This window comes from Octopus bimaculoides, chromosome 15 (genome assembly GCF_046866305.1).
Source record: "Octopus bimaculoides isolate indiv1 chromosome 15, ASM4686630v1, whole genome shotgun sequence".
In the NCBI taxonomy this organism is placed as follows: domain Eukaryota; kingdom Metazoa; phylum Mollusca; class Cephalopoda; order Octopoda; family Octopodidae; genus Octopus; species Octopus bimaculoides.
Genome location: NC_142942.1, coordinates 27,178,535 through 27,190,268, shown reverse-complemented (window position 1 = coordinate 27,190,268; position 11,734 = coordinate 27,178,535). Strand labels below are relative to the sequence as shown.

At 32.7% G+C, this 11,734-nt stretch overlaps 1 protein-coding gene across 1 annotated transcript; it reads left to right on the top strand.

Annotated features, from left to right (window-relative positions):
• Positions 1 to 311: 311 nt before the first annotated feature.
• Positions 312 to 935, top strand: LOC149132453 (uncharacterized). The gene has a single exon (XM_089363352.1). The coding sequence runs from the start codon at positions 312 to 314 to the stop codon at positions 933 to 935; it is 624 nt and encodes a 207-aa protein (XP_089219478.1).
• Positions 936 to 11,734: the final 10,799 nt, after the last annotated feature.

The window sequence follows — 11,734 nt, the reverse complement described above, 5'->3', positions numbered from 1 at the left end:
CACACTATACAAAAAAAAAGGAAAACAATACAAAAAATAAAAAAAAATACAGAAGGCAACCACATTGTTTTTTTTTTAGCGAATATTTCTTTTTCTTCTTTTCTTTTTCTTCTTTTCTTTTTCTTCTTTTCTTTTTCCATTTTGGTTCTTATTGTGCACATACATTACAGAGGAAAACAGAAAGGTACAGAAAAAAAATAGTGTGTTTCCTTTTCCATTTGCGGTGAAATTTTTTTTGGCCTTTTGCATATTTTACACGTTTTTCGTTATTGTTTCTTCCTATTTTACCTTTGACGGAATCAGTTACCGATATGAGTGCGTTGCCAAGCCTGCCTTCATTCGCCGAAGAGACTGACGTATTTTTTGGTCAGTTAGAGAATTTTTTTCGGGCACATGATGTCTCGCCCACTCGGAGGCTATCTTTAATGCTATGCAATTTGCCTTCGTCGCTTCTAAAAGTGTCGAAGGATTTTATCACGACTCCGAAAGATGACGCGACCTACGATGAGGTCAAGACTGAGATATTGCGAAGGACTGCCAGATCTGCCACCAGCAAGTTTCATGAGCTGATGGCGGATGAACAACTAGGCGATAGAACTCCAACGGAGTTTTTAACTCATCTACGCGGTCTCAGCGGTGAATCAACAGACGGGCCACTTCTTAGAAAGATATTCTTTACACGGTTACCGTCGCAAGTCCAGACAATATTGGCAACGGTTTCGGACTCGAACTCATTAGATCAAGTGGCCACCATGGCCGATAGGGTCATGGAATTTTCAGTGAACCCTTCTCGACTTGTTTCAAATTGCGCTGAGTCCTCCACGGACACACCACGTACTGTTTCCGCAGATCCTGCAAGGCAGTCCTCTTCAGTGACCAATGAGGATTTGCTACGTAGCATTCAGGATCTCACTCGCACCTCGCACCGTAAATAACCTCTGTTTCTCGAGATCTCGTGTTGGTTCCCAATCTCGTAGCGTTTCCCGGTCTCGAAAATTTTCTCGAGATCGGGGAGCTACCTGGAAGAAGCAAGGTCTGTGTTGGTACCATGCAAACTTTTCGAACAAGGCGACAAAATGTATTCAGCCTTGTTCGTTCAAGGCGTCGGGAAACGAGTAGAGGAGAAAGTGCACACGTCCCTTTCCTCCACCCAACCTGTTTTTAATCGTGCAATATTCGTCCAGGACCAAGTGTCGAAAAAATTCTTCATGGTTGACACTGGTTCCTGTTGTAGTATTTGGCCGCTTCGTCTAACAGTCGACAAACCTCACCGTTCTGAAATCGTTTTGCACGCTGTTGATTCATCTCCGATTCCTACTTTTGGTCAGCTTTCTCTACGTTTAGACATTGGTCTTCGCAGAGACTTTCAATGGGTTTTTGTCATAGCTGACATTCTACATCCCATTTTGGGTGCGGATTTTTAAAATCATTTTCAATTATTGGTAGATGTCCGACGTCGAAGGCTTGTCGATGACTCGACATCCCTTTCCACGCCGGCAAGGAGCTCTACCAATTCTCCTCTTAGCCCAGCATTTTTTATTGCCACTGCTGGGGACGCTTTTCATTCTCTTTTAGCGTCTTTTCCGGAGTTGGTGGATATTACTTTCAAGCCGGTTAAACCTGCACATTCCACCCTCCATTATATCACGACGACTGGTCCTCCGGTTTTTTCTCGACCACGCCGCCTAGCGCCTAATTGTCTTAAGACGGCCAAGGCCGAGTTTGAGCACATGCTTCAACTCGGCCTCATTCGCCCCTCCACCAGCCCATGGGCATCTCCTCTACATTTGGCCCGTAAAGGGGATTCGGATTTTCGCCCGGTGGGGGACTATCGGAGACTAAATGCTGTGACGATAGCTAATCGCTATCCCATCAGGAATTTGCAGGATTTCTCGGCGAACCTACATGGATGCACCATTTTCTCTAAGATTGATCTGGTACGGGCCTATCATCAGATACCAGTAAATCCAGAGGATATCCCTAAAACAGCCATCACTACACCTTTCGGTTGTTTTGAATTTCTATTTATGAGTTTTGGTTTGCGTAATGCTACTAGCACTTTTCAGAGGTTTATGGATGAGGTCGTTCGTGGACTTGATTTTGTATTCGCTTATGTCGATGATATACTCATCGCTAGTGATACGGAAGAGAATATAATCGTGTGAGTTTGAGTAATGTGAAAATGGTTGTGAATTCGGTGAACACTTTGATAACTATAATGTTTCATTAACCATCTAGCCTATATTAGGCCACTAGACTTCAAAATAAATAGTGGTTTGTACAAAAATGAAACCTATCTATAAGTGTTAAAAAACGACTGCAGATCATGAAATTAGCATCTTCGTCTTTTGTTGGTTTTCATGATTATCTGCAAAATTTTTTGAGTTTCAGTTAAGTGAAAATGGTTGTGATTTCGGTGAACTCTTTGATAAATATAATGTTTTCTTTAACAATCTAGGCTATACTAACCCACTAGACTTCAAAATGGAAACTGGTTTTTGATAAAATGAAAATTATCTAAAAGTGAAAAAACGACTGGAAAATACGATATTCGCTTTTGCAAGTTTTGTTGGTTTTTCATGGATATTTGCAAAATTATGTGAGTTTGAGTTAAATGATAATGGTTGTGACTGCGGTGAACTCTTTGATAGATATAATGTTTTCATTAACCATCTAGCCTATACTAACCCAATAGACTTCAAAAGGAATAGTGGTTTTTGCAAAAATGAAAACTATCTACAAGTGTCAAAAATAACTGGAAATCATGAAATTAGCATCGACTTTTGTTGGTTTTCATGAATATTTGCAAAATCATGTGAGTTTGTGTTATGTGAAAATGGTTGTGACTTCGGTGAACTCTTTGATAAATATAATGTTTTCATCAACCATCTAGCCAATATTAAGCCACTAGACTTCAAAATAGAAACTGGTTTTTGATAAAATGAAAATTATCTAAAAGTGAAAAAACGACTGGAAAACACGATATTCGTTTTTGCAAGTTTTCTTGGTTTTTCATGGTTAATTGCAAACTTTTTTGAGTTTAAGTTAAGTGATAATGGTTGTGACTTCGGTGAACTCTTTGATAAATATAATGTTTTCATTAACCATCTAGCCTATACTAACCCACTAGACTTCAAAATGAATAGTGGTTTTTGCAAAAATGAAAACTATCTAAAAGTGTCAAAAATCGACTGCAAAACACGAAATTCGCATTTTCAAGTTTTGTTGGTTTGTATGGTTATTTGTAAAATTTTTTGAATTCGAGTTAAGTGATAATGGTTGTGACTTCGGTAAACACTTTGATAAAAATAATGTTTTCATTAACCATCTAGCCTATACTAACCCACTAGACTTCAAAATGAATAGTGGTTTTTGCAAAAATGAAAACTATCTATAAGTGTGAAAAAACGACTGGAAATCCTGAAATTAGCATCATCGACTTTTGTTGGTGTTCATGATTATTTGCAAAATTATGTGAGTTTGAGTTTTGTGAAAATGGTTGTGACTTCGGTGAACTCTTTGATAAATATCATGTTTTCATCAACCATCTAGCCTATATTAAGCCACTAGACTTCAAAATGGAAACTGGTTTTTGATAAAATGAAAATTATCTAAAAGTGAAAAAACGACTGGAAAACACGATATTCGCTTTTGCAAGTTTTGTTGGTTTTTCATGATTATTTGCAAAATTATGTCAGTTTGTGTTAAATGATAATGGTTGTGACTGCGGTGAACTCTTTGATAGATATGTTTTCATTAACCATCTAGCCTATACTAACCCAATAGACTTCAAAAGGAATAGTGGTTTTTGCAAAAAATGAAAACTATCTAAAAGTGTCAAAAATGACTGGAAATCATGAAATTAGCATCGACTTTTTTTGGTTTTCATGAATATTTGCAAAATCATGTGAGTTTGTGTTATGTGAAAATCGTTGTGACTTCGGTGAATTCTTTGATAAATATAATGTTTTCATCAACCATCTAGCCAATATTAAGCCACTAGACTTCAAAATAGAAACTGGTTTTTGATAAAATGAAAATTATCTAAAAGTGAAAAAACGACTGGAAAACACGATATTCGTTTTTGCAAGTTTTCTTGGTTTTTCATGGTTAATTGCAAACTTTTTTGAGTTTAAGTTAAGTGATAATGGTTGTGACTTCGGTGAACTCTTTGATAAATATAATGTTTTCATTAACCATCTGGCCTATACTAACCCACTAGACTTCAAAATGAATAGTGGTTTTTGCAAAAATGAAAACTATCTAAAAGTGTCAAAAATCGACTGCAAAACACGAAATTCGCATTTTCAAGTTTTGTTGGTTTGTATGGTTATTTGTAAAATTTTTTGAATTCGAGTTAAGTGATAATGGTTGTGACTTCGGTAAACACTTTGATAAAAATAATGTTTTCATTAACCATCTAGCCTATACTAACCCACTAGACTTCAAAATGAATAGTGGTTTTTGCAAAAATGAAAACTATCTATAAGTGTGAAAAAACGACTGGAAATCCTGAAATTAGCATCATCGACTTTTGATGGTTTTCATGATTATTTGCAAAATTATGTGAGTTTGAGTTTTGTGAAAAAGGTTGTGATATCGGTGAACTCTTTGATAAATATATTTTCATTAAACATCTAGCCTATATTAAGCCACTAGACTTCAAAATGGAAACTGGTTTTCCATAAAATGAAAATTATCTAAAAGTGAAAAAACGACTGGAAAACACGATATTCGTTTTTGCAAGTTTTCTTGGTTTTTCATGGTTAATTGCAAACTTTTTTGAGTTTAAGTTAAGTGATAATGGTTGTGACTTCGGTGAACTCTTTGATAAATATAATGTTTTCATTAACCATCTAGCCTATACTAACCCACTAGACTTCAAAATGAATAGTGGTTTTTGCAAAAATGAAAACTATCTAAAAGTGTCAAAAATCGACTGCAAAACACGAAATTCGCATTTTCAAGTTTTGTTGGTTTGTATGGTTATTTGTAAAATTTTTTGAATTCGAGTTAAGTGATAATGGTTGTGACTTCGGTAAACACTTTGATAAAAATAATGTTTTCATTAACCATCTAGCCTATACTAACCCACTAGACTTCAAAATGAATAGTGGTTTTTGCAAAAATGAAAACTATCTATAAGTGTGAAAAAACGACTGGAAATCCTGAAATTAGCATCATCGACTTTTGATGGTTTTCATGATTATTTGCAAAATTATGTGAGTTTGAGTTTTGTGAAAAAGGTTGTGATATCGGTGAACTCTTTGATAAATATATTTTCATTAAACATCTAGCCTATATTAAGCCACTAGACTTCAAAATGAATAGTGGATTTTGCAAAAATGAAAACTATCTAAAAGTGTCAAAAACGACTGGAAATCATTAAATTAGCATCTTCGACTTTTGTTGGTGTTCATGATTATTTGCAAAATTGTGTGAGTTTGAGTTTTGTGAAAATGGTTGTGACTTCGGTGAACTCTTTGATAAATATCATGTTTTCATCAACCATCTAGCCTATATTAAGCCACTAGACTTCAAAATGGAAACTGGTTTTTGATAAAATGAAAATTATCTAAAAGTGAAAAAACGACTGGAAAACACGATATTCGCTTTTGCAAGTTTTGGTGGTTTTTCATGATTATTTGCAAAATTATGTCAGTTTGTGTTAAATGATAATGGTTGTGACTGCGGTGAACTCTTTGATAGATATGTTTTCATTAACCATCTAGCCTATACTAACCCAATAGACTTCAAAAGGAATAGTGGTTTTTGCAAAAAATGAAAACTATCTAAAAGTGTCAAAAATGACTGGAAATCATGAAATTAGCATCGACTTTTTTTGGTTTTCATGAATATTTGCAAAATCATGTGAGTTTGTGTTATGTGAAAATGGTTGTGACTTCGGTGAACTCTTTGATAAATATAATGTTTTCATCAACCATCTAGCCAATATTAAGCCACTAGACTTCAAAATAGAAACTGGTTTTTGATAAAATGAAAATTATCTAAAAGTGAAAAAACGACTGGAAAACACGATATTCGTTTTTGCAAGTTTTCTTGGTTTTTCATGGTTAATTGCAAACTTTTTTGAGTTTAAGTTAAGTGATAATGGTTGTGACTTCGGTGAACTCTTTGATAAATATAATGTTTTCATTAACCATCTAGCCTATACTAACCCACTAGACTTCAAAATGAATAGTGGTTTTTGCAAAAATGAAAACTATCTAAAAGTGTCAAAAATCGACTGCAAAACACGAAATTCGCATTTTCAAGTTTTGTTGGTTTGTATGGTTATTTGTAAAATTTTTTGAATTCGAGTTAAGTGATAATGGTTGTGACTTCGGTAAACACTTTGATAAAAATAATGTTTTCATTAACCATCTAGCCTATACTAACCCACTAGACTTCAAAATGAATAGTGGTTTTTGCAAAAATGAAAACTATCTATAAGTGTGAAAAAACGACTGGAAATCCTGAAATTAGCATCATCGACTTTTGATGGTTTTCATGATTATTTGCAAAATTATGTGAGTTTGAGTTTTGTGAAAAAGGTTGTGATATCGGTGAACTCTTTGATAAATATATTTTCATTAAACATCTAGCCTATATTAACCCACTAGACTTCAAAATGGAAACTGGTTTTCCATAAAATGAAAATTATCTAAAAGTGAAAAAACGACTGGAAAACACGATATTCGTTTTTGCAAGTTTTCTTGGTTTTTCATGGTTAATTGCAAACTTTTTTGAGTTTAAGTTAAGTGATAATGGTTGTGACTTCGGTGAACTCTTTGATAAATATAATGTTTTCATTAACCATCTAGCCTATACTAACCCACTAGACTTCAAAATGAATAGTGGTTTTTGCAAAAATGAAAACTATCTAAAAGTCTCAAAAATCGACTGCAAAACACGAAATTCGCATTTTCAAGTTTTGTTGGTTTGTATGGTTATTTGTAAAATTTTTTGAATTCGAGTTAAGTGATAATGGTTGTGACTTCGGTAAACACTTTGATAAAAATAATGTTTTCATTAACCATCTAGCCTATACTAACCCACTAGACTTCAAAATGAATAGTGGTTTTTGCAAAAATGAAAACTATCTATAAGTGTGAAAAAACGACTGGAAATCCTGAAATTAGCATCATCGACTTTTGATGGTTTTCATGATTATTTGCAAAATTATGTGAGTTTGAGTTTTGTGAAAAAGGTTGTGATATCGGTGAACTCTTTGATAAATATATTTTCATTAAACATCTAGCCTATATTAAGCCACTAGACTTCAAAATGGAAACTGGTTTTTGATAAAATGAAAATTATCTAAAAGTGAAAAAACGACTGGAAAACACGATATTCGCTTTTGCAAGTTTTGGTGGTTTTTCATGATTATTTGCAAAATTATGTCAGTTTGTGTTAAATGATAATGGTTGTGACTGCGGTGAACTCTTTGATAGATATGTTTTCATTAACCATCTAGACTTCAAAAGGAATAGTGGTTTTTGCAAAAAATGAAAACTATCTAAAAGTGTCAAAAATGACTGGAAATCATGAAATTAGCATCGACTTTTTTTGGTTTTCATGAATATTTGCAAAATCATGTGAGTTTGTGTTATGTGAAAATGGTTGTGACTTCGGTGAACTCTTTGATAAATATAATGTTTTCATCAACCATCTAGCCAATATTAAGCCACTAGACTTCAAAATGGAAACTGGTTTTTGATAAAATGAAAATTATCTAAAAGTGAAAAAACGACTGGAAAACACGTATTTCACATATTGAAATTTTGTTGGTTTTTCATGGTTAATTGCAAACTTTTTTCAGTTTGAGTTAAGTGATAATGGTTGTGAATTCGGTGAACTCTTTGATAAATATAATGTTTTCATTAACCATCTAGCCTATACTAACCCACTAGACTTCAAAATGAATAGTGGTTTTTGCAAAAATGAAAACTATCTAAAAGTGTCAAAAATCGACTGCAAAACACGAAATTCGCATTTTCAAGTTTTGTTGGTTTGTATGGTTATTTGTAAAATTTTTTGAATTCGAGTTAAGTGATAATGGTTGTGACTTCGGTGAACTCTTTGATAAAAATAATGTTTTCATTAACCATCTAGCCTATACTAACCCACTAGACTTCAAAATGAATAGTGGTTTTTGCAAAAATGAAAACTATCTATAGGTGTGAAAAAACGACTGGAAATCCTGAAATTAGCATCATCGACTTTTGATGGTTTTCATGATTATTTGCAAAATTATGTGAGTTTGAGTTTTGTGAAAAAGGTTGTGATATCGGTGAACTCTTTGATAAATATCATGTTTTCATCAACCATCTAGCCTATATTAAGCCACTAGACTTCAAAATGGAAACTGGTTTTTGATAAAATGAAAATTATCTAAAAGTGAAAAAACGACTGGAAAACACGATATTCGCTTTTGCAAGTTTTGTTGGTTTTTCATGGTTATTTGCAAAATTATGTGAGTTTGAGTTAAATGATAATGGTTGTGACTGCAGTGAACTCTTTGATAGATATAATGTTTTCATTAACCATCTAGCCTATACTAACCCAATAGACTTCAAAAGGAATAGTGCATTTTGCAAAAATGAAAACTATCTAAAAGTGTCAAAAATGACTGGAAATCATGAAATTAGCATCGACTTTTTTTGGTTTTCATGAATATTTGCAAAATCATGTGAGTTTGAGTTATGTGAAGATGGTTGTGACTTCGGTGAACTCTTTGATAAATATAATGTTTTCATCAACCATCTAGCCTATACTAAGCCACTAGACTTCAAAATGGAAACTGGTTTTTGATAAAATGAAAATTATCTAAAAGTGAAAAAACGACTGGAAAACACGATATTCGCTTTTGCAAGTTTTGTTGGTTTTTCATGGTTATTTGCAAAATTATGTCAGTTTGAGTTAAATGATAATGGTTGTGACTGCGGTGAACTCTTTGATAGATATAATGTTTTCATTAACCATCTAGCCTATACTAACCCAATAGACTTCAAAAGGAATAGTGGTTTTTGCAAAAAATGAAAACTATCTAAAAGTGTCAAAAATGACTGGAAATCATGAAATTAGCATCGACTTTTTTTGGTTTTCATGAATATTTGCAAAATCATGTGAGTTTGAGTTATGTGAAAATGGTTGTGACTTCGGTGAACTCTTTGATAAATATAATGTTTTCATCAACCATCTAGCCTATATTAAGCCACTAGACTTCAAAATGGAAACTGGCTTTTGATAAAATGAAAATTATCTAACAGTGAAAAAACGACTGGAAAACACGTATTTCACATATTGAAATTTTGTTGGTTTTTCATGGTTAATTGCAAACTTTTTTGAGTTTGAGTTAAGTGATAATGGTTGTGACTTCGGTGAACTCTTTGATAAATATAATGTTTTCATTAACCATCTAGCCTATAATAACCCACTAGACTTCAAAATGAATAGTGGTTTTTGCAAAAATGAAAACTATCTAAAAGTCTCAAAAACGACTGGAAATCCTGAAATTAGCATCATCGACTTTTGATGGTTTTCATGATTATTTGCAAAATTATGTGAGTTTGAGTTTTGTGAAAAAGGTTGTGATATCGGTGAACTCTTTGATAAATATATTTTCATTAAACATCTAGCCTATATTAAGCCACTAGACTTCAAAATGAATAGTGGATTTTGCAAAAATGAAAACTATCTAAAAGTCTCAAAAACGACTGGAAATCATTAAATTAGCATCTTCGACTTTTGTTGGTGTTCATGATTATTTGCAAAATTATGTGAGTTTGAGTTTTGTGAAAATGGTTGTGACTTCGGTGAACTCTTTGATAGATATAATGTTTTCATTAACCATCTAGCCTATACTAACCCAATAGACCTCAAAAGGAATAGTGCATTTTGCAAAAATGAAAACTATCTAAAAGTGTCAAAAATGACTGGAAATCATGAAATTAGCATCGACTTTTTTTGGTTTTCATGAATATTTGCAAAATCATGTGAGTTTGAGTTATGTGAAGATGGTTGTGACTTCGGTGAACTCTTTGATAAATATAATGTTTTCATCAACCATCTAGCCTATATTAAGCCACTAGACTTCAAAATGGAAACTGGCTTTTGATAAAATGAAAATTATCTAACAGTGAAAAAACGACTGGAAAACACGTATTTCACATATTGAAATTTTGTTGGTTTTTCATGGTTAATTGCAAACTTTTTTGAGTTTGAGTTAAGTGATAATGGTTGTGACTTCGGTGAACTCTTTGATAAATATAATGTTTTCATTAACCATCTAGCCTATAATAACCCACTAGACTTCAAAATGAATAGTGGTTTTTGCAAAAATGAAAACTATCTAAAAGTCTCAAAAACGACTGGAAATCCTGAAATTAGCATCATCGACTTTTGATGGTTTTCATGATTATTTGCAAAATTATGTGAGTTTGAGTTTTGTGAAAAAGGTTGTGATATCGGTGAACTCTTTGATAAATATATTTTCATTAAACATCTAGCCTATATTAAGCCACTAGACTTCAAAATGAATAGTGGATTTTGCAAAAATGAAAACTATCTAAAAGTCTCAAAAACGACTGGAAATCATTAAATTAGCATCTTCGACTTTTGTTGGTGTTCATGATTATTTGCAAAATTATGTGAGTTTGAGTTTTGTGAAAATGGTTGTGACTTCGGTGAACTCTTTGATAGATATAATGTTTTCATTAACCATCTAGCCTATACTAACCCAATAGACCTCAAAAGGAATAGTGCATTTTGCAAAAATGAAAACTATCTAAAAGTGTCAAAAATGACTGGAAATCATGAAATTAGCATCGACTTTTTTTGGTTTTCATGAATATTTGCAAAATCATGTGAGTTTGAGTTATGTGAAGATGGTTGTGACTTCGGTGAACTCTTTGATAAATATAATGTTTTCATCAACCATCTAGCCTATATTAAGCCACTAGACTTCAAAATGGAAACTGGTTTTTGATAAAATGAAAATTATCTAACAGTGAAAAAACGACTGGAAAACACGTATTTCACATATTGAAATTTTGTTGGTTTTTCATGGTTAATTGCAAACTTTTTTGAGTTTGAGTTAAGTGATAATGGTTGTGACTTCGGTGAACTCTTTGATAAATATAATGTTTTCATTAACCATCTAGCCTATAATAACCCACTAGACTTCAAAATGAATAGTGGTTTTTGCAAAAATGAAAACTATCTAAAAGTGTCAAAAATCGACTGCAAAACACGAAATTCGCATTTTCAAGTTTTGTTGGTTTGTATGGTTATTTGTAAAATTTTTTGAATTCGAGCTAAGTGATAATGGTTGTGACTTCGGTAAACTCTTTGATAAAAATAATGTTTTCATTAACCATCTAGCCTATACTAACCCACTAGACTTCAAAATGAATAGTGGTTTTTGCAAAAGTGAAAACTATCTATAAGTGTGAAAAAACGACTGGAAATCCTGAAATTAGCATCATCGACTTTTGATGGTTTTCATGATTATTTGCAAAATTATGTGAGTTTGAGTTTTGTGAAAATGGTTGTGATATCGGTGAACTCTTTGATAAATATATTTTCATTAAACATCTAGCCTATATTAAGCCACTAGACGTAAAAATGAATAGTAGATTTTGCAAAAATGAAAACTATCTATAAGTGTGAAAAAACGACTGGAAATCCTAAAATTAGCATCATCGACTTTTGATGGTTTTCATGATTATTT